This window comes from Takifugu flavidus, chromosome 1 (assembly GCF_003711565.1).
Source record: "Takifugu flavidus isolate HTHZ2018 chromosome 1, ASM371156v2, whole genome shotgun sequence".
Taxonomy (NCBI): Eukaryota; Metazoa; Chordata; class Actinopteri; order Tetraodontiformes; family Tetraodontidae; genus Takifugu; species Takifugu flavidus.
In genome coordinates this window covers 10,011,541-10,037,082 of record NC_079520.1, presented here as the reverse complement: position 1 = coordinate 10,037,082, position 25,542 = coordinate 10,011,541, and the positions used below count along the sequence as shown (strand labels likewise).

At 44.2% G+C, this 25,542-nt stretch overlaps 3 protein-coding genes across 8 annotated transcripts; all 3 read left to right on the top strand.

The window, feature by feature from the left end:
- Positions 1-125: 125 nt before the first annotated feature.
- LOC130525615 (disintegrin and metalloproteinase domain-containing protein 23) lies at positions 126-17,112 on the top strand. 6 transcript variants are annotated; one of them, XR_008950522.1, is made up of 26 exons: positions 126-361; positions 987-1,195; positions 1,565-1,641; positions 4,093-4,156; positions 4,861-4,943; positions 5,042-5,105; positions 5,211-5,283; positions 5,639-5,706; positions 5,829-5,894; positions 5,983-6,051; positions 7,166-7,332; positions 7,665-7,749; positions 7,833-7,920; positions 8,640-8,691; positions 9,629-9,728; positions 9,802-9,873; positions 9,968-10,054; positions 10,133-10,348; positions 10,428-10,491; positions 10,570-10,675; positions 11,631-11,750; positions 11,825-11,993; positions 12,370-12,481; positions 12,767-12,857; positions 13,587-13,677; positions 15,350-15,401. XR_008950522.1 is itself a non-coding variant. In XM_057032635.1 (26 exons), exons 1-26 carry the CDS (start codon positions 286-288, stop codon positions 15,393-15,395), a joined length of 2,340 nt encoding a protein of 779 aa, XP_056888615.1. In that variant the 5' UTR covers positions 127-285; the 3' UTR covers positions 15,396-17,112. The 6 variants fall into 6 exon arrangements, 5 of the variants coding, with proteins under 5 accessions (XP_056888602.1, XP_056888633.1, XP_056888615.1 ...); XM_057032635.1 differs by lacking the exon at positions 12,767-12,857 and having other exon boundaries at positions 127-361; positions 10,133-10,213; positions 10,298-10,348; positions 15,350-17,112; XM_057032643.1 differs by lacking the exon at positions 13,587-13,677 and having other exon boundaries at positions 127-361; positions 10,133-10,213; positions 10,298-10,348; positions 15,350-17,112.
- Positions 17,113-17,801: 689 nt separating this feature from the next.
- Positions 17,802-21,009, top strand: LOC130519508 (protein FAM237A-like). The gene is made up of 2 exons (XM_057023062.1): positions 17,802-19,577; positions 20,492-21,009. Exons 1-2 carry the CDS (start codon positions 19,211-19,213, stop codon positions 20,614-20,616), a joined length of 492 nt encoding a protein of 163 aa, XP_056879042.1. The 5' UTR covers positions 17,802-19,210; the 3' UTR covers positions 20,617-21,009.
- A 217-nt stretch (positions 21,010-21,226) lies between these two features.
- On the top strand, positions 21,227-25,295 carry casp10 (caspase 10, apoptosis-related cysteine peptidase). The gene is made up of 11 exons (XM_057045679.1): positions 21,227-21,530; positions 21,743-22,030; positions 22,149-22,251; positions 22,368-22,503; positions 22,907-22,983; positions 23,059-23,344; positions 23,416-23,592; positions 23,665-23,750; positions 23,822-23,936; positions 24,343-24,841; positions 24,999-25,295. The coding sequence occupies exons 2-11, from the start codon at positions 21,756-21,758 to the stop codon at positions 25,159-25,161; spliced, it is 1,917 nt and encodes a 638-aa protein (XP_056901659.1). The 5' UTR covers positions 21,227-21,530; positions 21,743-21,755; the 3' UTR covers positions 25,162-25,295.
- The last annotated feature ends 247 nt before the right edge of the window (positions 25,296-25,542 follow it).

Sequence of the window (25,542 nt, the reverse complement as noted above, 5' to 3'; positions counted from 1 at the left end):
GATCTGGGAGGAGTGCACATCCCGAAGCCGTCTGGACACCGCCTACTCTCTGCTCCCCCCTCCCCTCCTCTCCTCTCCCCTCCTCTCCTCTCCTCTCTTCCTCGCCCGCCTCTTCCCTCTCCTCCTCCTCCGCTGCTGCAGCAGCATCATCCCGGTGCCTCCCGGCTGCTTCCATGAAGAAAGTACCCCCCCAGCACGGCGACACCTTCCCGCCACGATGGGCCGCAAGATATTTTTTGCGTCGATGTGTCGATATTGAGATATTTCAGTGATCAAATATGAATCATGCATCTGATATTTCTGGCCACTTTGCTCGTCAGCCCCCTCTCGCCTTGGCTTCATCCTTTACTAGCGTCATCCGGTACGTATGCTGCACTAGCCTTCCGCTTTTTAAACCACTTTCATGTGCTTAAATTCACATTCAAATTGCCTTATGTTTGTCAGAAATATCATCTTAGACGAGCCTCAGAATTTCCTAAAAGACTGCTAATTGCTCGATAAGCTGGATGCCCGTAATGATGGTGCACAAGGAAGATTTCAGCACCTAAGCCTCTTTTGTTCTTATAAAAATAGTGCCCTTTATTATGTATGACTGCCACATTTGAATATCAAGTCAAAACTCTGTTAAATAAATAATGCATTGTTCAAGAGGATTCCTTACCACTGCTACATAATCTACACTGTGGTAATATTTTTGCAGAGTTTAACAGTTTTTGTTTTTTGGGGGGGCGGGGGGGTGCAAAATCAAAAATAGCTCTGAAGAAAATCGAGCTGTTTATATTCAGTATCAGCCAAAATCAGCCTGGTGTTGTGTGTGCGTGTGCCAGATCTCCTACAACCAATCTTAGTTAATCAAATCATGAAGATCTCCACTGCTTGGCTCAGAGTTACCGGTTCCTTTCATGAATAAAGGATGACCACCGCCTCCGAGTGCATGTGGACCGGTCAGGGACTTCACGTCTGTGCCGCTGGGTGTTCTCTTGCAGTTTCTCAAGGAGTAGAGGACAAGGATGAGAGGGATGCGGCGCAGAAGCAACAGGCGACTGCAGCACCCGCCGCCGACAACAGCACACACCATGCGGTAGAGCATGTGACCGCCTATCCCTCGCGGTTGATCTACTATCTGAACAAGGACTCGGAGAGCACCCACCATGACCTGGGCACCCGGGCCAAGAACCAAGCCAAAGAAGGCCAGGTGAGACATCACTTAGGGAGGGAGAGACAAAAGATATTGATACCAGGAAGCAGGGAGAAGCAGATCAATAGCAAAAGTGTTAGGAGGCTTAATAGTGTACTGTGTGGCCATGGCTTTGAAGCATAAAGTGCATATTAGAATTTGTTAAATGGCGTCACCTTTTAAAATGTAATTTTGCTTCGGCGTCAGGCAGTGCAAACCTTGCATTTGCAGCAAAGTTAGCCGCTCTTTATGCGATCAGGAGCCTGAACGTGCTGAAGGATGCCTTTCTTGCAGCGTGCCCGCTGGACGTCACCATCTGCTGTCGTCCAGCGCATCTGTTCTCTGTCCGCTTGGCTCTGAAGCTCTGGCTCTTTCCTCTCTTTACAGGCAATCCACCTTGCACAAGCCAGTTTCCAGGTGGAGGCGTTCGGCTCCACGTTTGTTCTGGATCTTGCTCTGAATAAGTAAGCGCCCACTTCCCACCTCGTGTGGATGTTCCATTGAAATTCTAGGAGTGATTTGTGTCTTTTTGCCATCAAGGTCACGTGGGCTGTAATGTGATGGCTGAGAATTTGAACAATGCCTTTGCCCTGTCCTCCGCCTGTGATTGCAGTGAATATCTGCCAAAGGTGGCCAAATGTTGCCGATGTAAATGAAAAAAGCTTAAATCAAACATGACAAGAGTTTAATGGCACCATAAGCTGATTCTGCAGTTGGAGTCAGATAAGTATAGAGAACAACAGATGTCGAGTGACTGCTGAGGTAAGATGAACTGACCACAAACATCTTTAAGTTGTGGTATCGGAAAGCCCAAATTAAGACGCGTCAGTGTAAAGGTTGAAAAGCCAGAATCTGTACAGTGATTCGCTCTGCGACGACTCCATTTTTGTCCGGATGATGTTAAATTCTCTTGCTTCGGGCTAAGCAGAGGGAGACACTTATTCCGCTCCGTTTGGAGTTGAAGCTCCCGGACACTCAATGATATTGATTTAATCCCTTCACAAAGTAGCTGGACTACATATGTGAAGGCTTAATGTGAACAAGGACCTTGGAACACTAATTGGATTTAAGGTCTCTGTGATGGAATTTTATGGATTCCATGAAAACCTACTGCGGTTTCATATTGTTGGAGTTAGAGCTTTAGTTGCTTTTAACTGCTGTTAACTGTTTAACTGCGGTATTCTGTTTTAATGTCAGATAGACGGCCACCAACAGCATTGTCCTTTTAACCAGATCATCATCAGCTTTTGCTGAATCCCATTGTTTGCTAACTTGTATTCTGTACACCTCCTCTTTGTTTCTACTTTATTGTCAAGAACATGCAAGGGCAGATTTCTACAGCTGTAGCATCTGATAGAGCAGATAAAGAAGGTGACAGGAGAATTGCAGGCATTAGAAGCTCTATTTGGTGTTGTCACTTTTTACTCAAGTGTGTTTCAAAGACCAAAGGCAAGGCCAACGTCTGCCACAATATCTGACACCTCTCTATCTTTATCCTGCCCATTTGTTAGTATTATTTGGTGGAAATCATGCAGCAAGAGTGCAGTATCACAATGTACTGATAAACACTCATCTGTATTTCAGATTGTGCAGAACTTCTTGTCCTGTTCTTTGGCAAATATAATAGAACGGCAACTCTCTGCGGCAGCAGAAAGGCTTGAAAGTGTGACCTTGCTTTGCAGCTGTTTGCTAGGGGAACAGTGATTTGCATTAGCTTTTGTCTTCATCTGTGGCCAGATTAGAATTCTGCTTTTGCTGCAACGGCACTCAACTAAATATAGAACTCTCAACAAACAATTGAAGAAAGAATGATAAGTAAGGTGGGCTCACGATGGCACTGCTGCTTCCTCGGGATAACTGTTTGTTTTGGCTAAGAGCAGCAGATTATTTCCATGTGTTCTGAGGCATGAAGAGCGATGAAATGGCCACGTGCCACTGCAGGAGTCAGACCTGCTTTTGGTTCGGTGCCAAACATGAGAACTTCCTGCTGGATTCGGTCCGTTCTCTGCCTCTGCTTCTGCATAGCAGCGCTGTGAGACAGGTTTTACTCATTGCTCACAGCTCTAATAGTCGTTTAAACTCACACGCGCCTGTGGTGCTGCACTCATATTCCAGTGCTCCCGAGCTGCCTCCGCGTCCACACATACGCAAAAACAAACTCTAGTGCACTTCAGCGTGGACCGCTCTTATTTGTCAGGATATAAATAGCCTCTCGGTCTCTCACAGACATCACTTATGCCTCTGCTGCTCCTCCATGCGACTCCTGCACGCAGCCAAGCATCTTTTAGACACGTTCCTCTTATCACCTTTTCCTTTACAGGCGCCAGGAGAGGAGGAAGTATGTGATATTTGAGGTTAAACAGCAAGGGAAATGCGCCATTGTTGCAGAAATCTCACTTTCTTAAAGTCAGCTAACATGATGGGGTGTGTGAAATGATGCTGACTCAGACAACAGGAACTGCAAGCAGAGCTGCGGCGTTCAAGGTGAAGCCCAAAATCTGCAGCTTCAAGACTCCATCTCACCTTCATTACTGTGCGCCTGCTGTTTTCCAGCTGTCTCAGCTTTGAATGTGCCTTTGTTTAACACACATTAACATCTTTATATCTTTTGTTTAGGTCTTTTTTTCCTGAAAGGTTTGTAATTTCTGCCACCTTTGATAACTCTTCTCCTCAGAAGTGAAGGCAGCATTGTTCCCCCCCGACGGCGACAGGCAACATTTAACAACACCACTGCACTTTTGGGATGTCACGGGAGTGTGGGCTAATCCAAGCAGGCTGATGATGAGTGTTCTTGTTTAAATGCCAGCGTTAAAGGAGCGCACCCAACTAGCTCAAAACCACAGTCACAAGAAAAAACAGATGGACTCTACACTAGTGAAAATCCCCCTCACCACTCTAAACCTCTGTTTTCCCAGTGACCTGCTGTCCTCAGACTATGTTGAGATCCACTACGAGGGCGGAAAACCTGTACTGTCAAAGGTAATGTTCCCTCCGGTTGTGACTGAATGCATCTTTCTTGTTTTTGCTGGAGACGGTTCTGCGGCTGGCAGAATGAGTCATGCGCGTTTGCTATTTTTACAGTTAAACACAATGACGCATAGATTGTCTTGGTCTCTTTTTTATGACATTGGCATTTTAACCAAAGGGGAGGGAATGCTTGTTCTTGTAAATCACGTTGAGCATTGCTGTGGTTGTCAGGCCCTGCGGTCGAGGAGATAGACGCCAGGTAGATGTGTGAAAATGGTGAAATGAGAGATGACTTCTGCTGCTGTGGCTGCTGATTCAGGTTGGGCTGGGCTGAGCAGGCTCGCGCTGATTCAGCAGGGTTTTGCTGCCCTGCATCCCGCCTGCTGGAGCTGTAGTCACGTGATCGGGAGGAGGGGGGGAGAGAAAGCCCTCTGCAGTATCATTGCAGCGTGGCATGGGTGAAGTGAGAAGGACAGAGAAGGAGAGAGAGGGAGAGTTGGGGGTGGGGTGTCCTCTGCTCACCCTGGCTCTGACAGCTGAGTCATAGATAGTGCCAGGCTACACGTGTAATTCTCCCTAAATGACCGAGCAGATGCAGCTCTGCAGTGTAAATATAAACGTAATCCCTCTGGAGGTGTTGGAGTAATCAAAGATGCGATACATTGAACGTTCTGTGTGCAGCGATGCGACACTAGAACTGTGTTTTCCTCCTGCAGGGGGGTGAACACTGTTACTATCACGGCCAGGTGAGAGGGAAGGACAACTCCCACGTTGCTTTATCCACCTGCAATGGCCTGCAGTGAGTGAACGGCCTCTCATTCTTGCTGTGTGTCCCTGCTCCCGTTGGCTCGGTGTTGACTGTCTTCTCCCCTCTTTGCCCCTCTCTCTGCCCTGCAGTGGCATGTTTGATGATGGACTTCATATGTATCTAATTGAACCCTTACAACAGACTCATTTATCGGTGAGTTATTCTCATCACAAAGAACCAGAATGTCGACGCTCTCTGCTGTCAAATATGTATTTAGAACCCAGTTCTTCTGTTTAATCTGTTGGAATATTTCTCCAGGAAACAGCTGCAAGGCCTCACAGAGTAAGAAGAACAGCCTCCTTTGAATGGAATGGGGATTCCGAGGAAGAATGTAAGGGTTTCCACAACTGAACTTACATAACTTCCTCCACAGAAAATCCTCCAACTCTGACCCTCTGCATGCCTTTTGCTGCTGACGTTAGTTCTACTCTTACTGATGTTCATTATGCATGCAGCAACCCCAGGATGCCAATGGAATTCATTACATCAGAGGCAACATATCGGGCCCATTTTTGAACTTTTATTGACAAATATTTGCTTTTATCATAAACATCTTTTATCATCTACACTCCAGATACAGAATGGTTTATTTGACAGCAGTTCTTGCAAAATTCTTGGACTCTGGGGAAGAATCTGTGCTGTTGGGTTGTAAATATGCTTACTAATAGACATGTTTGTGTGCACAGATGAGGAGGAGCAGCTCTTCTCAGAGCTCGATGAATTCTCTTGGCTGAAGCGCAGGAAAAAGCGGGCAGTAAGTCTCTGACCTCGCGATGCAACTGACTCATCCACCATCCACCCTTTAATACCCGTCGACATGACGCGTCCCAGTCGTGGTGCTTGAAAACAACCTAACTGATGGTTTTTATTATGCAGACGCCTCGCAGTGTGTTTGAGGAGATGAAGTATCTGGAGATTATGATTGTCATGGACCACAGTATGGTAAGGAAGAGCAACAGCGTTTCACTTTATGGTTTCATAAACATACAGATGAATAAACACAAGCTGCTGTCTTTTCTTTCTGCCGCAGTATAAACGACACAAGAGCAAGCAGTACACAAAAAACTTTGCCAAATCAGTGGTGAATCTTGTGGATGCCGTAAGTAAACTAGTTAACCTTTGAGGAATAACCACTGTACATGCTTTCGGTGTTTCAGAATTCACATTCAGCCTTTTGTCGATCGATTGTCTCTAACATCGAAAATGTCACACAGATATTTTTTTCAGTCATTCATTCAGCAATAACACAACTATAGTCCAGACAGTACATGTAGCATCATGCTAACATTCTATCCTAACCTGATGCTCTGGTAGCAGTTACTGAATTAGAATAATGGAATAACTTTCTGCTGGTTTAACATTCCACATTTCTTTCCTCTTTTTTGTTTTTCCAGGCATAAATTGTCCACAAACAATTTTGATTTAATTTAGATCCGTGAAATATTTAGAAAACAGTGAAAGATGACAAGGGATGGATGGATGGATGGATGGATGGATGGATGGATGGATGGATGGATGGATGGATGGATGGATGGATGGAAAGGATGGATGGATAGGATGGATGGATGGATGGAAATGATGGATGGATGGATGGATGGATGGATGGATGGATGGATGGATGGATGGATGGATGGATGGATGGATGGATGGATGGATGGATGGATGGAAAGGATGGATGGATGGTTACAGTACATAAAGATAGAAGCCCCCCCGGTACATTTAAAGCTGGCCTGAAGGCAGCCGGGATAGGCTTCAGGGAATGGCAGCAGAAAATGGATGGATGTTGTGGGAATGTTGCTTTTTCCTGCTCCTTGAGCTGCTTTAAGTGAGCACTCCTGCACATGTTTGCGCATCCACATGTGGGCTGATTGAAGCCATCTGGATGACCGGTGGTGACGCCTTTCTGTTGCTGCAGCCATCCCTCAGTTCGGCAGCAGCTGTTGACCAAGCCCAGCTGTGCAGGCGGGCAGCCACGAGGTTTTTCCCCATTCGTCGTCTTCAAGGGACACATTTCTTATTCGAAACATTCTCCTGCCACTTCCTGTAGAGCAGTTTAGTTTGCAAATATGTCCAGATGCTTTCTGACAGCAAAATATGCAAATATATTACGTTTGGTGTTAGCTCTTTGGTACCTGCCTGGGGTAGCTCCCACTGCCCTGCAGCTTCCCATCACCCCTGTTTAGAATTCTTTTCTCTCTGTATTCTAATGGCAGGTCTTCAAAGAGCAGCTGCACACGCGTGTGATGCTCGTTGCTCTGGAGATCTGGACAGACAAGGATCACATCCCCATCAGCGTGAAGCCGCAAGAGATACTGCGGGATTTCTCCAAATATCGGCAGCAGAGCATCAAACACCACGCTGATGCTGTGCACCTCATCACGTAGGATCGGTTTTAGAATGATTCTGCTGGAAAACAAATCTCTTTTGCTTTGTTAATAGTTACGTTTCGGCTGATGGACATTTGGTCTCAACAAACTGTCCAATTTAAAAGCCTTGCCAGTCAACCAGACAGCTGCTAAGGACAAAAGTGTTCAGATTGGCTTTGCTTTAAAGTCCACACATTGACTTTTTCTTTTCTTTGCAGTGTCCTTTCCCTATTGCGCACCCCCAGTGTATCTGCTGCCTGCAGCTAATTGTCCCTCTGACTCATCTGCTGCACTTCTCTTTCACATGTTTATCATCACTCGCTCACGTCTTCCTTCGATCTTATAGAAATGTCAACTTCCAATTCCGGAGAAGCAGCCTGGCATACTTTGGAGGCATGTGCTCTCTCAGCCGCGGAGTAGGAGTCAATGAGGTAATCCTAAGTGTGAAGCAACACTGCCCGGCTGCGTCTGCAGGAAGATAACCTCTGACCTTTGCTGTTTCCTGTTTTTGTAGTATGGCAACAGTTTGTCCATGGCAGGGTCTCTGTCTCAGAGTTTGGCACAGAACCTGGGCATCCAGTGGGACCCAGCATCCAAGAAAAGTACGCATGAAACACACACTCGTGTTTTCTTCTAGTGATTATGATCTGCAGATCAAAGGCTGCCTCTCTTTTCAGACGAGTGAAGCTCTTGGCGCTTCAGAAACTCTTTTAACCCCATTTTTTAGTGGAAATCCAGCAGATATTAGCAGGACATAAACAGGATATACAGAGTTCTTCCCTGTTAATCAGTATTTAAAATTTAAATATTGAGACAAAACTACTTTACATTAATAACCTTCATAAAAGCAAGTACAGAGAGGGAGCACAGTTTTTCCAAAGGAAGCACAGTTTTTCCAAATTAGATCTAAAAATGTCTTCATCTCTGTGATGTTTCGGCAGATTTGAAGGAGGCAGAATGATGCATTTAGGCGGGAACAAACTGGGTCTTATCAACTGTGTTGTGTGCCAGCATTGACAGATGGAGAGTTGTGTGGATTTTTAAGAGGAAAAACATCCAAGGACAGACTCGACTTAGCCAGTCTTTGCTTATTTATGCCATTACTTTTAAGATTATATTTTTATTACAGAGCTTAGTAAGGCAAAGCAGGAAACAGCCGTCAGTCGCGTTTGTCCCTGAAATGGGCACATTGGATATCCTACTGTCAGAATATTGGAGAATAATAAAGAAAAGAAAAGCCACAAGATAAGAATTTTACCTGTCTTCTTCAGTAGAGTCTTCTTTCTGTTTCCACTCCATCTGCTTCTTTTCTCTTCTGCAGAGGAATGTGGTTGCATTGAGACATGGACAGGCTGCATAATGGAAGACACAGGGTAATGTTCACCAGACCCGATGCACAAAACACACATGGGCACACAGGGAAGGCTGGAACATTTGGTTTGCCCTTTGAATTAAAATCAATAATTTAACATTTATTGTATTTTTGTATTTGTATTTTCATTCACTTTTTCTTTTTGGGATGTGTGTATGAAGTGCAGCACAGCCACAGGCTTGTGAATAGCAAGTGGATTTTATACAAAGAACAACCTGACCATGTATACAGTATGTGTGTGTGTGTGTGTGTGTGTGTGTGTGTGTGTGTGTGTGTGTGTGTGTGTGTGTATACATATACATATATATATATATACATACATACACACACACATATACATATATATATATACACACACACACACACACACATATATACACACACATATATCATTGAATAAGGATTGTGCTATATATATATATACACACACACATATATACATACATACATACATACATACATACATACATACATACATACATACATACATACATACATACATACACACATACATACACACACACTTTATATTACTTTATATTATAGACACTTATGACGTGAATCTGTCAGTTGTCAGCTATCAGTCATCATCATCTATCAGTAGATGGCGCTGTTGGACGTGTTTTTAAGTTTCAATCATATTCTTATAAACGTGACGTCTCATGGATTCCCCGAAGGACATTTTAAAACCGACTCTAACGTCGGATGAACCGGTAAGGTCAAAGGTCAAGCTTGCAATGACCTTAGGTTCATCCACATTGTTGTGGGGCTTTGTATCTAATGAGATGTTTAGGGTGAATTTCTTCAGGAATGTCCATTTTCCTCTTCTTTGAGCTACAGGGGTGATTTTGCACCACATGACGAGTTTCTTGTCCTTTTATAAGTGTAACACTCTCCCCATAACTGGCCTGCAATTTTTCCATTTTTTGTGCACGTAGCATCCAGCACCCCCGGAGATTCTCCAAATGTAGTATCTCGGACTTCAAAGAGTTTCTCCTGAAAGGTGGCGGCTCATGTCTGTTCAACAGGCCTACCAAGGTTAGATCTTCACCGCTCTTCTTCTTGCTGTGTTCTAATCGCTCTGTTCACCTTCTCCTGCCTTCCCCTGCAGCTGTTTGAGAAAACCGAATGTGGAAATGGATTTATGGAGGTGGGAGAGGAGTGTGACTGTGGAGCAAGAGCAGTGAGTCGCTGTTTCTTTCTTTTTTTATCATCCGGAAGTCTGGTTGTTGTCTGCTAATCCAGCTAGCTGATGCTCATCCTTTGTTTGTTTCCAGGAGTGCTATAAGGAATGCTGTAAGAAGTGCTCCCTCGCCAATAGTGCACAGTGCAGCAGCGGCCCCTGCTGCAACGCCACGTGTTTAGTATGTGTTTTGGCTTCTCCACACTACAAATTGCTTACTCGCATTCCTAATGTGGATTTTTATTGCTGTTCTGGACAGTTTTTTCCACGTGGTTACAGCTGCCGCTACGCTGTGAACGACTGTGATATCACAGAAACCTGCTCCGGTGACTCTGGACAGGTGCCCCCGTGTGACTCTTACTCTCTCTTTTTACACGCTGTGCACATTGGTGTGGTTAAAACGTTATACCTGTGTGTTTTTCAGTGTCCCCCGAATCTTCACAAACAAGATGGTTACCTCTGTCAGGTTAACCAGGTGTGCTACTGACTGTTTTAGAAAACAAAGTATTGAATTGAATAAGAATTGCTTAATAACAGCTTAAATCTCATGGAAGGGCCGCTGCTATGCTGGAGAGTGCAAGACAAGAGAGAACCAGTGTAAATACATCTGGGGACCAAGTAAGTCTTAAGTTCACAGTAGTTTTGGTCTCATGCTGCTGAGAAGTACTGTGGTGTTTTGCCTGTTTCCTCACGCAGAATCTGGAGAATCAGAGAAGTTCTGCTATGAAAGATTGAATACAGAGGGCACAGAGAAGGGAAACTGTGGAAAAGATGGAGACAAATGGATCCAGTGTAGCAAGCAGTAAGTTTCACTTCAATTCCAAGGCCCTAATGAAGTAGGAGTTTAAAGTTAATTGAGGTTTTTACCAGTATAAGACTCTGCTGTCACCTTGGCTCAATAGAGGCCTCACACGCCCCATGAAAGAGCGTTAAAACTGCCTGGAGTTCAAAAATCAACAAGCTGACCCTTGTGAGCCCTTTAGCATCACCTGTTAATGGTTCTAATTTCTGATGTTTGTCACTCATCAGCACACACAGAAGCAACAGATAGGTCATGTGGTGCATGTGATCACTTGTAAATGAAAGCAGGATGCAAGAACCTGATGCTGAGATTCACCAATACACACATCGTTTAAAAAAAAAGCAATCAGAGAGCTCTGCTGAGCAAGACCAGTATATATATATCAAAACCCCTTTTAAAGTCCCTCTGAAATCCGGAACGTCACCAAAATTGTCAATATTTCCTAAAAGAAAAGATTAAAAGCTGTTCACAACTTTTGGTTTTGTTAATTAACCTCCTTGGCGGAGCTAATAAAACATTAAAGGTCAAAATGACATATGCATCATGCAAACTAGCCTTTCAGTATGTGATATATGTATTTCTATGTACCTGTTTAAAGGTTAGCTTAAAAAAGCAAGGCCACTCACCAAATACCATGGAAAGATTTAGTTGATTTAAAACCATTAATATATGTAAAGCCAGAAACACAATTGAGAAATTAGACGGTTTAAAAAATAAAAAGATTGTCTGACGCAAGGAAAAGAAAAGTTAATCTCTAAGTTAATATCTAGATCTGCTATATCTATATCTTCTATGTGGCTCTGATTGTAACTATTCTAGCAAGGTAAATGAAAAAACATTTAGAAAAATATAGAAAGACTTTCTGCAGCTACAATTTATATGCACCAAGAACAGAAAATCAAATGTTTTATCCAAGCCTGTCACCATTAAGAGGTGTGTACAAATGTGATTTCAGTGATGTGTTCTGCGGCTACCTTTTGTGTAGCAACATTGGCCGTAACCCACGCATAGGAATGGTAAAAGGAGAAGTTACCCCAGCCTCCTTCAACCATCAAGGCAGGCTGGTGGATTGCAGGTAAAGATGTTTATGTTCCAGAAAACTGCAGAGGAATCTGCCCTAATGCGATCTCTTTGTCCATACCTTCTCAGTGGCGGCCACGTCCTTTTGGACGATGATACTGATTTAGGCTATGTGGAGGATGGGACTCCCTGTGGGCCGTCGATGATGTGCCTTGACCGTAAGTGTCTACCCATCCAGTCACTCAACATGAGCACTTGCCCTACTGGACCTAATGGACAGGTGTGCTCTGCCCATGGGGTGAGTCCTTGCGTAAACGTATTGCTGTAAAATTGAAGGCCTGTGTATAAGAGTGCTGTCTTTGATACTGCTGACAGTTTGGTTTCAATTGGACAGCTTAAACTTTGAGGTTTAGACAATAGTGGCTCGTGTGCTGAGTGTTTCATTGTGGGGTACCTCAGGGGTCAGTTTTTGCATCATTCTTATTTTCAGTTTTCATGTTGTACCTGACAGAGGTCACCTGCAGTAATGACCTCAAACTCTGGGTGGCTAGAATTCCAATAATTTTAGTTCTTCTACATGTCATGTGACTTAAAGTCTCTGTAATCCTAATGTTATGTTAACAAAAATGCAAGAATTAAAAAAATATATTTTTATTTCTGTCTGAAATGTACAGGTGTGCAACAATGAAGCCACTTGTACTTGTGACGCCACCTGGGCAGGGACGGACTGTAGCATGCCTGACCCACCTAAAGAGCGCGACTCCAGTAAGGATCCAGGACCAAAAGGTCGGTCTTCAGCTCTTACAACCACTGCTGCACTCATTTGTCTTAGAGACACTTCACACCAACTTATATTTTGTTTCAGGGACTGAAGGAGAGAATAAAACATCATTTGATTTGTTTAGCATGATTCAGGTGAAATGAACACGGTTGTGTTGTACATCTGATCTGGGGGACTGGGGGGGGGTGCTTTAAAGGGGAAGGGAAGTCATTTCATCCATAACTCTGAAGCAGAAGCCTGCTGTTTGTTTTTGACAGGGTGGTAATAATGCTCCTTTTCCCTCTGCACAGTGAGCGTGGCCACTAACAGGCTGATAGGGGCAGTAGCAGGGACCATTCTGGCCCTGGGGGTGATTTTTGGAGGCACAGGGTGGGGAATAGAGTAAGCATCTTTAACCCTTTCACAGCTCTTCCTCTCATAGTGGTGCCTCAGTGTGCGGGCGGTCTCGTGAGCCGGCCTGAGCCCGCGTGTGCGTCCCGGTGGCTTTGTGTTTTCTTGTGTGTCGGTGATGACCATATAAGTGTCATGTGATTGGATGTTTTCAGTGTTGTGTGATTGATTTGATTGGTTCCCCCTTCCTCCTCTCTTGCCACTTCCTGTCGTGCCCCATTACTACAACCCCTTTTCCTCACCCCCCCTCTCCTCTCTCCTGTCTATTTTTAGTCGTTATGTGGTTGCTCCTGTGATCCTCTCCTTTCTGGGGCATGTGGGGCATTTACACTGAGAAGTGTCCAGTTAGCGACATGGCTTGTCAGTCAGTGGGAGGCTGTGGGGTGACTGGGACCCCTAAAATATTCTCCACTGCTCATACCTCAGGTTACACTTAAAAAATAAAAAGACACCCAGGGTCGAGTCTTCTGCACCACCCTAAATCACTACCTCAGTTGACAATAGACACAATTAAATTCTGCTTACTTCATTATCTTCATGCTACATAACAAAGGGGTCTGAAAAGCATGCAAAATGCATTCTCAGAATCATTTTACTGTAAAAGTAATCTAATGGTGATGTTTTCTGTTCAATGTGAAATCATCCTTGTATAGTTCCATGTTATTGATACGATAAGTGAGCGAAGAAACTCATGTCTCTTTCCCCATAACCCCTTTACAGGTCCTAGTGCCACCAATCTAATAATAGGCTCCATCGCTGGAGCCATCCTTGTGGCTGCCATAGTGCTGGGGGGGACTGGATGGGGCTTTAAGTAAGCAATACGCCGCATGCCTCTCCTGCTTTAACTGAAGCATCCCTGCTGCTTCGAGACACCAACCAGGGTTTGAGCTCCTGCTACAGAATGTGGACCCTGGGAGGAAAATCCTTGTTTGTATTCCCGGTTGTTTGAAACATGGCTGAAGTAGAACAATGTGAAGGGGGGGGGGGGGCTTGGGGAGACCCTTTGCTCCATGTGGTGCAGGGTCTTCAGTGGATCTGTAGCAGAACCTCAAACTGATTGGACTGGCAGAGCTCAGTGCATGTATGTTCATTTAGGGCCATGAAAGCAGGGGGAAAACAATACTTTAACAATTAGCTGGTTATCCTAAAAAACTGGATTAAGAGATTTAAATAATTTCTCCACTAAAGAAACATCCTTCCACGCGAACCCGTGTACAGCCTGTTTTGCACGGATGTTACTAAATTAAGATAATATGGAGTAATTTGCAGTTTACCACAGATTTTCCTGCTGTCTTGAGCAACAGGGGTGTTACACATCTGAAATTCTGAACAGACCTTAAGTGAAAAAATGCGATCTTGCAGCCACCAGAGCATGCCGTCTAGCAAAGCATCATGGTTGTCACTAAATTAACTGAGCGTAACAGAATATGGGACAAGACGTTTCTGCATGTTGACTTGTTGATGGAGCAGGTCAGTTCATTGCACAAAGGCTGAGCCAAACCCAGCGTCAGGCCGGTCCAGGGTCGCGCTCTCACCTCTTCCGTCGGGTTTCTCTCAATCCTTGACTTTTTTTTTTTGAGGGCGAGACCCTGAAAGGAGTAGAGAGAGACAGACAGAAGTTAGGACCTTTTTGTTGGTTGCAGTCTTTGTGCCGTGGCTGGCCACACCCTCCTCGATGGCCAGTCTCCGCCCTAGAGCAGAGCAGGACTCGGACCCACCCACACCAGCTGCCATTGCTGCCTGCTACACAGACCCGGTACAGACACGGCGCATTGCACTGCATGAACCACGCACAGCAATAGTGCCATGTTCAGCTGGCCTACTATTGAAACAAGTGCATGACAGATGGACAGAAGCCCCACAACAAGCCACAGTACGGGGAGGTTATGCATCACTCCTGTTGTATTCATTGTTGTCCCACTGTTGTTGCTGCTGCTGCTGCTGCCGCCGCCTCTGCTGTCATTGTTGTTCCTGTGCTCGTCTCCTTTTCCCTCCTCTGTAGAGTATATACAGTAGTCTATGTTAGCCCTTTCCTCTCGGAGGGTTAAGTTTTGGGTGGAACTAATGTCTTTCCCATCAAAACTGGTAATGACACCTGTCTCCTACACTTCTTCATAGTATCCTTTTGTTGCACGCACAAGAAGGAGGCAAGAGAGGCTATTTATATTCACAATCCTGCAGAATTTACAGCTGTTCCCGGAAGGATGACTAGATATTCCTTTTGTTGAGTGAGAATCTCACTGTCGCTAAGTCAAACTATAAAACAACACCTGCTTTCTTTTTTTTGCATGTTTATGGTTTGTGAATATAAATAACTGACTGCCTCCAGCGTGGACCAGCCCTGTCTTACTTCAATGTCCCCCTGTTTATTTATCCCGGTTTAAAAGCTACTGAAGAGAAAAGTGTTGGTCCAGGTTGCACTTGCTGTGTCCCGGTCCTAATAATAGCGCACGCTGACTCTTGTTTTCTTGTAACCCTGAAAGAAATGTGAAGAAACGGCGGTATGACCCCAACGCCTCGGCCATCTAACCCCTGGAGGGATGGCCATCGCAGGCGGACTCCTCCAAGGCTTCCTCGGCTAACCGACAGCTGGACTGCACTTATTGCTGCTGATCTTTGTCTTTCAATTTACTTGAAAATGATTGAATGGACGTTTTAATAAATCCCATCGTAGTGAAACGCAGCCTTCTAATCTGCACCTCGCCCATATGAGAAACCCCACGCCTTCATCCTGATCTCCGGGGCTTCGTCGCTCCTCTTCCATCCTTCAGTGCCAGTGCACAGGCGTTCAGGCGGAATCAACACCACTCTCTCCCCTGGCATGAGTATCTGCACAAAGTCTGCTTGCTGCCCCCCACCCCGACTTTACCCCCGGCATGAAGAGCCTTCTCTTTGGGGCTCTGCATGGCTAAAAGAGCTACGAATATACTCAAAAATGCGCAAAAGAGTGAGTCAGACTGTGCAGGAGATAACCTGGTTAAAACCAAACACAGTGGAACGCTCCTACGTTATAAATTTAGGTGCTATATATGAATATAAAGGAGGCTGCATGTAAGGAGCCATTAGGACACTACATTTCACATAGTTAAGGTATAACCACACAGTTGTTCATACAGGTCAGGTTTGCTATAAACATGTTTTACAACTGCAATACAATTGCATTCTTAAATTGCTTTGTTATTTTATTTGATTACTGTGTATAACTGATGTTTTTGACAGTAAGGGGAAAAAAAGAATCTGCAGCTGTGATTCGGGCCAAAATTGTATTTGCATGACGCGCAGCCTCCTGTGTTAGGTATCGTTTGCAGCTACCGACCGAGCCGCTATGGCACAGGGGAGACGCATGGCAGTTCCAGCGGGATTCATCAGCCCAGATTTGCAAATTCAAACTCCCGCGGTATCGTCAACAGCAACTCAAAAGCCAAAGAACCAATCACCCGATTCCCGAACACATGGATGTTGTTGCACGCAGAGCACTTTTTTGCCCCCTCTGTCTGCAGCCAGCGGTGCCTCTCCTGCTGCTGAGGGCACCGAATCTGCCCACTCAGATGCTCACCAGTCAAGACCAGTCTCCCAGCAACGGACTTCATCCGCCCCCAATTTACTGGCTTCAATCTCTGCTGTCAGAAACTCTCTAAATTCAAGTTCCGCTCTGACGAAAATGCTGCATGAAATCACTTAGTGAGCTTCTGACTTTATATCCGAGCCCCCGACATTTGAGAGAAGAATATGCTACACAGATAGCTGCATGTCAACATTTAACTTTTATTTACTATGCAAAGAGATATTGCACAAAAATATGGGTAATAATGACGTCAGTGTAGACACTGGAACATTTCCGCTCATCGGCGGATCTTTTTATATTCGGCGTCTCGTTTCACTCAGCATCAGCGTTCCAAACTGTGCACGGACACATACAGCAATGAGAAAGAGAAGTGAACATCTCCAGCGAGAGGGGAGAGAGCACTCTTCTGTTTGTGAAGCTGAAAACCATTCTGCGTGTTTTTCATCATTTTTAATCACCTACATGCATCACCACGCACGCGTGCGTTGTGATGGTGCCTGTGCATAATGAGGCCTGAACCCGTGCAGGGCTACTCTCTCCAGTCCAGCTGATAGTTGGTGTGTTCCAGGCGCTGCCATAGCACTGGCATCCTTGTAATCATCCTCGTTCTTCACCGTCTGCTGTCCCTCTCACTGCATCCCTATACTGTCGGACTGACGAATAAACTACTGACTAATTTTATAGGTCTGCTCTCTATTTAATGCCTTTGTGTGTGAGTGGTTTTCTGTCAAGCATAAACTTTAAATAAATATCTAATCATCAGAGTGGGTTCATGAATCGAATGGTTAACATGATAGCATTAATATTATGGCAACAAGTGGCACAGTAATGATGCAAACAATAAGGTAACATGCAACATAGAGGCAACATATTTTTACAATTGAAAACAAGGCCGTGCAACAACTGACGTGCAAACAATAAGTCAATCCAGTCTTATACTACTACACATTTACATACCTGTAAATGTATATTCACCAGAATATTGCACTCAAGTAAAAGCACCATTTCTACGGTCAGTACAAGCCAGATCCATGCCGCCCCCTATTCCTCCCTTTATTGATACCTCCCTTGTCCCACTATAACCAGTTCAGGAGTTGATGGTCTCACCTGTTTGCTGGGGTGCAACATGACTGTGGAGGGTTCAACACACTGAGCCACACGGAGCTTTCAGGGGTCAAGGTGGGGGAGGAGTTCAACTCAGGACATTGGTCGTCAAAGTCACAGGGATGATGAGGTATTGGAAGAACTAGCTCATCAACCAGAAAGCAGACAGATGTGTGCGTGTGCGTGTGCGTGTGCGTGTGCGTGTGTGTGTGTGTGTGTGTGGGTCGGGGGTGTTAATGCATATCCCATTCACAAAAGCGGGGGGGTCTTGAGCAGACTTTACAGACGTTTAGGGAAAGAAATGAATATTCAGCATTGTTTGGTTTATAAATGATTTTATTTATAAGTGGAACAAAAGGAATACTTATACCCAGTTTGGAAGTGACAAGTGCACGTCTCCAACCAGAGACAAGATGCAAAAAGTATTCATTCAGGAACAAAAATACACTTTATAAATAGAAATGTTCTAGAAATTTGATGTACATGCTCCTAAATAGCAATTCTCAAATAATAATAATAATAATTTGTACCATCCTGCCTCTGTTCCTGCATAGATGCTGTCTGAAATTGCATTTTATGATTCAGGTATCGTTTATAATTAAGAACTTCCTGTGGAAATTGTTGCACAAGCTGTTTGTGTGCATCCACAGAAGAATGAAGGACTGACTAAGAAGCCCATCCAGTACATTTAGTGTTGGTCCCTGACTGTGAATATAATTATGTTTGAGTTCAGGGATGCATGTGACATTTCAGTAAAAGCGCGGAAACGTAACTGGCGTAGCACTTTCTGAGGCTCCACTCATGACTGAGCTTGTTTTCACAGAAGTCACAGAGACTCTGACGCCACGTTTGTTAATGTCGCTGTTCTCAACAAAAAAGCCCAACTCAAGTACCACGACAACGCATGAAGGAATAGAAATGAATTAAGATAAAGCAATCTGTAATTGAAGAGAACATTTCAGTTTCTTATCTAAGGTTACTTGTAAATTAACAGAACCAAAGGCAACGATTGGATTGTTTGGTGCATCTCCAACTACGAAACCTCAGGAGCTGCTTTTGTAGCCTTTGCTACTTTATTAGCGAGAAGTCTGATTTGGCTAAGTGGAAGTCACAAACTCTTCCTTCATATGTGGATAAGAGTCATTCTCAATTTTAGACCAGAAAAAAACAGGTGTGTTCAGGCTACTCAGAAACCTGGACCCTTTTTTGTCCTTCATCTTAGTCTTCATCTTGGGTTTTGCAACTTTTAAATATTGTTTCAGTCAAATTTCTCTTTTCAGGCCACTGTTTTTGCTGTGTCACCCTGGATCACTGGGCCTTTAGCGACTGTTTTTTTTTTTTTTTTTAATTTATTTTGGGAAGATATCAATAAACAGATTTTAGAAAAATTCAATAAAAATTGCAATAAAATGAAATAAGCATGATGACAAGGAGTGGAAGAGTGCTGCCTATGAATGAGGGGCGGGAGGCGCTGACGTCAGTGAGACAACAGATATTTAACTGCAACCATCAGCATGGTCCTTCCACTCAGCCAAGCTTTGGTGGTAAGAACTGTGTTTTGATGCCTAACTCTGATTCGACTTTAATAGTTCAGAGATGTTTTTCAGGTTTAAATTGGTTGTTTTTGCTTAAATGTCAGAAATGAAGTGTAAATGAAAATGTGGTTTTGACCCAGATGGCCCCGTCGCTCCGGTGCCTACCCGCAGCCATGGTGCTGCTGCTCGGCTGCACGTGCGTCAGCTCACTGCGGGACCACAAACAGGTTCGAGTGGATCCTCTGTCGGTCCCCCAGGCCAACCCCCACTGCTGGAAATCCTCCTCGGCCCTGCTGCTGGAGATGCGCGTCCCCAGGATCGCGGACACGGTGCCCGCCTTCTGGGATCTGATGGTGTCCCTCAGGTCATCGGACAACAGCAAACACACAGCGCTGTTCTGGGACCTGGCTCAGGTCTTCTGGGACCTTTATCTGGACTGTGTGCTGTCCAGAAGTCACGGGCTGGGCCGGAGACACGTCACGGCTTTGCACTCCCTGTTTACTGACAGTAAGTCTTTCAAACTTCCTCTTTTCCATTGCAGTGACATTTTGAGGTTTGTTTTTCAAAATTATTCATTTGGTTGTTTATCCTGTTAAATAATTAATAATTCTTTGATGCTCAGATCAGCTAATCCACATCATTGTTGTGTTTTAGTCTGAGACATTAGGATTGGAATTGCTACATTTCATTTTCTTACATCTTCCTCTTGTGTTGAATTAACATGACAATTAAGATATTGTATTTTAATTATACTAAACATAAAACCATCTCCACGTGTAAAATACCTCAAAATAGTAGCACCACTGGTCACAGCTGGAAACATCTGCACCAGGATAGTTTTGTTGCTTGTTTAAATTCATGTTATATTTTTCTTAAGGGCTCTGATGAAAATATATATGTATTAAAAAGGCATGTATTAAAAATGTATACATTTCAACATTATGCAAAAGTTTAGTTTCAAATAAATAAGGAAATCTTTTGGAATAAATTTGAAGACAGCGGCACTTTTCTAAAATTCAAAAAAATCAAATCAGTGTAAAAAATGTCTTTGATTTTTTTTATATCATGTTTAAACAGCTCAGCCATTGAAGGTCTAAATAAATTATAAAAGGATTTCAAATCCGTGAAGAGTAACTCACCTGTTTTTTTTTGGCAGTTTTCATGAGCAAAGATCACAGCATAAGTTGGATGCAACAAGGAGGAAGAAACAGGGATGAATGAAGGGATGAATGAAGGGATGAATGAAGGCATGAATGAAGGGATGAATGAAGGGATGAATGAAGGGATGAATGAAGGCATGAATGAAGGGCACATCTGTATAGACAGATGACAGGTGGAATGAAAAATGTAAGGTACATGATTTAATGTGTGTTCGTGTGTGTGTGTGTGTGTGTGTGTGTGTGTGTGTGTGCCCTCTATAGAGTCCTTCAGGTTGAACGACTCAGGATCCAACTACCAGACGTGGCTCAGTGTCAGAGTGAGACATAAAGGTCACATCAAGACCCTGAGGAGCAAAGTCCAGCCCAGCACCGTCTACTACAAATAATCCGGTGAAATGGGCCCAGACCTCCAAACTTCTTCAACATTAATGTTTGCACTGTGCTGCTGCTTGATTGCATGGGCTCAGTTAGCCGCAGCGCTGACGAGGCCACAGCTGACCGGCTGGAAACTCACCACATAAAACTGGACTGGACTCCACTGGTTTGTGCTGCGTCCATGCAAACCAGCCTGGAACTGGACACAGCCTCCGACTCCAGCAAAGACCGGAAGACAGAGACTCACAGCAGGAAGTGGCACCAGAGGGGGGGGAAGAGTTGAACACTACCGATGAAGAATCATATCAAATGATTCTTTGCATATGGATTGACAGTATTTCATTATAAATGTGTATTTTTACAAAGTGGCATGATGAATAAAAGACTACATGTGCAGACCTGTTCAGGGCGGATTTGCCTGTTCAATCTTCTGCCAGCCAGAGGGAGAAAATAATAATAATAATATGGTTTCTTATAATAAAACATGCTGATGTACTAATACTAATACAGTTTTAGAAATAATCATAACTATAATATTTACTATATTTATCAGTATGTTTATTGTTTTAAATAACTTTTATTGGAAAAAGAAAGCGCGATAACTTCCAGGTTCATGGAGATTGTCCGATTCAGGAACCGTTCCAGGTTTTACCTCCATCAACGGAGCTCATGCGTGTCTTTATTGCAACTTTGTTGTGATTTGGAAAACATTGCCAGTGAAATCAGTTGAGCGTTTACTGGAAATGCGTCAAGGCGCTCGCACGTAATTCAACTGTACTTTCGCTTTTGAAGCTACTTCCTTATTAGTGGAAGAAGCTTCTTCACCCACTGGTCTGATCACCTCAAACGACACTTTTAGACGATGTTAAAGTACATGTGGAGGACTGCGCTCGCTCAGACTCGCTGAAAACTTCTGTCCAAACAGGTAAAAGTTGGCGTTGGCCGATAAGAACCGTGGCACGAGAAGTTTGAGGTGAACGTTGCATTTTTGACTTAACATGTGTCTTGATGAACCTCTCGCACTCACACGCATTAACGTGAACGATGGACCAAAACTAAAGCGCCTGCGTTATTGTCGCTGGAGAATCATTGATGGGTTCAGTCAATGAAGCCGAATCCGCCTCTCTTTGATAACAGGCCGGGGTGCAACATGGACTTCCAGGCGCGCCTCTTGAAGGTCGGCAATGACCTGCGGAAGGAGGAGGTGCGAGCTCTGGTCTTTCTCTGCTCCGACATCCTGGGCTGCAACCCGGCCGCGGTGCAGTCGGCCGGTGACCTCTTCTCCCGCCTGTCCGACCAGGACCACCTCTCCGAGGAGCGGCCACACCTGCTGGTGGAGCTGCTCGGCATCATCCAGCGCACTAAGCTGCTCCGGGATCACAATCTCCCCCGTACTGGAGCGCAGGACCTCATCTCCCCTTACAGGTGCCCTGTTCGAATAATAACCAGACCAGGAGACAGAGCTCGTTTTAAAGGCGCATAAAGGTCTCATACAGGCTCAGAAGGGATTTATTGGTTAAATATCCTTTATCTGTGAATCCAGGAAGCTGCTGTACTCTCTGTCTGAGGAGCTGACTGCTGATGACTTGAAGAACATAAAGTTCCTGTTAAACAATAAACTTCCACGTGGAAAACTGGAGGGAGTTGTGAGTGTGACTTAAAGTTAACCCAAACAGCTCGGACACCTTTAGGCCCCAAGCTGTGTCATGATCCTCAAAATGCAGTAATTCAATTCAGAAGTGAGTGAAAATGTGCTTCGCAGACAACACTGGAGGTCTTCATGGAGCTGGAACACAGGGCCCTCATCAGCGACACTGACCTCGGGTTCCTGGAGAGCATCATCCAACCAGTCTGCCCAGTGCTGCTAGAAAAAATCAACCAGTTCAATGCACAGAACTGTAAGTTTTATTTATTTACAATCTTTAAATTACAGGATGCATCTGATCCTGCACATTTTTGACTCATATTTAAATCAAATTCAGCTGAAGTAAAGAAACTGAACTGTCTAAATAGTCATATTTTTTTCATTTATCATTGAAATATTTAAATTATTGTTTAATGTTTAACAGACCGGAATTTTATTTCATACCATTATCAATAGTAATATGTATTAAAACGCACAAATGATTCAAATTATCCATGATCACACTTGCCAATGATGACTTTTGTACATTAACAATTACATGTGAGTAATATGGGTAATGTAGGCAGGCACGTGACACACACACACACACACACACACACACAGCTCAAAGCTTTGTGGCTGATTAAGAAATTCGATTCTTTTTTGGTGTCTTTTAGCAGCAATGAATCATGGATTGGTGGCTCAGGAAACAGGCCGACCAATAGCTGAAACGGACCCCCAGCCGCCTACGGAGGTACGATCTTTTAATCTGCCTCCATCTCAGTGCTGCAGTGTTCAACACGCCTGTTGTGTGTCACATTTTAACCAGATGCCCTCTTTTAACCGCTGCGTCTCTGTTGGAGAAACAGGTAAGAAGTTTCCTTCTGTGTTTTTGTTTAATTTAACAATTGAGGAAATGTTTCTAGATGACACACAAAGTGTGATGATAAATAGCTGGCATGCGGATATTTGGGTGTCAACCATTGGACACATGCAGAAGTTCTTTATTTTTGTTGTGGAACTTTATAACCCTAATGTATTTTTCTTCCCCCCTCTTTGGAATAATTCAACCCATAACAGAGGTAAGAACCTGTTATTTAAGCTTTATACCAAATAAATCTTTACATTTTAATTGCATCATGCTTATATTTCCTCGCAGTCGTGCTCTAACACCCTGCAGGGTGAGTGCTGTATTCGTTGTTTTTGTCAGACCTTTCTGTTTTAAGTGAGCCTGTCCTGAGTCCTCCTCCATCCCCTCTCCTAGACCGGAGGAGCGTCATCAATGATCAAGATGAATCTGAAGATGGCTCACCAGCGCTGAGTGCTTCACGCGCTGAAAACAACAGCCGCGCCTCCGCTAACGGTAACCTCAGCATCGTCTCAGTCTCCGAGGCCGATGCTGACGCTCCCCTTCATATTTGCAACTGTCACCCAGTGAAAAGCGATGCGTCGGTCATCTTTCCCCAAGAAAACCAGACCTCCTCCAGAGCGGAGACGTCCGTGACCGGCAGCGCAGATGCAGTAAGTATGAAAACCCGAACCCAGAAGTTCTGGTGCTGTCGGCCGTGGGCTGTCCTGATTTTTCTGTGCAGGGCGTGGAAACGTATCTCATGACCGCAACGAAGAGAGGCCGCTGCTTAATCATCAATAACTGCAACTTCCGTGTCTCCAGGCTTAAGAAAAGGGAGGGCACCATGGTGGATGAAGGTAGGAGACACGGCCTGCTGACAGCAGGGCAGAAGGAAGTTTCACTAAGCACACCAGCAAATACGATTTTTATTTGCTTGCCTAGTCTTGATTGTATCAGATATTATACAAATAAAGTTAATCTGAATAAAATTTAGGTAAGCGGCTCCACACTTTTGAATTGTGCACAGAATGTTCAGAACTGACATTTATTTTTCAGTCGTTAGTTCTTTTATATCTCTCAGGCTTACGAGCCTGCTCTGTGTTGCACAGTCCAACAGCTCCAGCCTGTTAATGAGGAAAATCATCGGGATTGTTATTTAGATACATTTAGTGCCAGCAGTGTCTTTTAAACAACTCACTTTATTTATCTCAAATTGGCTTCATGTTTGCATATGTCTATTTTCCACATGTGTCTGTCTTTCAGCGAGTCTGGATAAAGTCCTTAAGTGGCTCGGATTTGAGGTGGAGATTCAGCGGGACTGCACGAGCAAAAAGATGTTGTCCCTGATTCAGGAACTGGCCAAAACAAGCCAGCGAGACTGGGACTGTGTGATGTGTTGCGTTCTCAGCCACGGCCTGGAGGGGGGCGTGTATGGTGTAGATGGCGGCACTGTCGAAATCAGGAAGCTGATGGAGCCTTTCTCTGGAACCAACTGCCCCTCTCTGGCTGGAAAACCTAAAATCTTTTTCATCCAGGCCTGCCAGGGCAGCAGACAACAGGATGTCGTCTACACGGATGCTGGCACGCCTGCACACGGCTATGTTGACAACAATGCTGTCCAGGCGAAAGAATGTATTCCGTCTCATGCAGATTTCCTGCTGGGAATGGCCACAGTCCCCTCTTTTGTATCTTTCAGAGATGGGGCAAGTGGAACATGGTATATTCAGTCACTGTGCCAGAACCTTGCTCATATGGTGCCGAGGTGAGTGAAAACAAGATTTTTTACTTTTTAGTTGACTGTCTTTATTCGCCAGCCAAGGTTGACATATTAGTTCCTCCTCCATGAGAAGAGTTCCATCTGTCAAGATGCCAGTGACCTAATGGTGAGGGAGACTTTCACTTTTTAATTTTTCCTGCAGGGGCTGTAACCTCATATCCATCCTGACAAAAGTGAACGCAGATGTCAGCAAGAAAGTGGCATGGATTGACAGCCGTCTCAAAACGCAGATGCCTCAGCCGGCCTTCACGCTGACAAAGAATATAGTCTTTCCGGCTCCCAACACTCCTCATCCTGTTCTGTAAAACAGAAATAAGCAATAATAACAATAACATCATCATCATCATCATTGTTGCTGTTGTTATTATTGTTGTTATTTTTATTATTATGCCTGAACTTTACAAGATATAAATAAAATCTGTTCTGCACATCTTGAGAATGGAGATACTACTATTTTCACCCTGTTTTATTTCAGGCTCTCTGAAGGCTGTAGATAAAATGACAATTTCACTATCATATTTGCACACCAGACTCGCACATTTACATAAAAATAATTATTGTGTTTATCCAGCTTTTACCTAGTTCTATCTTTTTTGGTGTTTTAATGGATTTGGCAGTAAGTCTGTGTGTTTTTTTCATACAGACAGCTCACCCACATCTCCATCCAGAAAGACATCCATATATAT

Bases quoted from the DNA above. Each gene is read 5' to 3' on its own strand.
- casp10 (XM_057045679.1), top strand. From the start codon at position 21,756: ATGGACTTCCAGGCGCGCCTCTTGAAGGTCGGCAATGACCTGCGGAAG. The intron at 22,031-22,148 runs GTGCCCTGTTCG...CTGTGAATCCAG, and splicing joins GACCTCATCTCCCCTTACAG to GAAGCTGCTGTACTCTCTGT. The intron at 23,937-24,342 runs GTAGGAGACACG...TCTGTCTTTCAG, and splicing joins GGGCACCATGGTGGATGAAG to CGAGTCTGGATAAAGTCCTT.
- LOC130519508 (XM_057023062.1), top strand. From the start codon at position 19,211: ATGGCCCCGTCGCTCCGGTGCCTACCCGCAGCCATGGTGCTGCTGCTC. The intron at 19,578-20,491 runs GTAAGTCTTTCA...TGCCCTCTATAG, and splicing joins GCACTCCCTGTTTACTGACA to AGTCCTTCAGGTTGAACGAC.
- LOC130525615 (XM_057032622.1), top strand. From the start codon at position 286: ATGCATCTGATATTTCTGGCCACTTTGCTCGTCAGCCCCCTCTCGCCT. The intron at 5,707-5,828 runs GTAAGTCTCTGA...TTTATTATGCAG, and splicing joins AGCGCAGGAAAAAGCGGGCA to ACGCCTCGCAGTGTGTTTGA. The intron at 10,492-10,569 runs GTAAGTCTTAAG...TTCCTCACGCAG, and splicing joins TAAATACATCTGGGGACCAA to AATCTGGAGAATCAGAGAAG.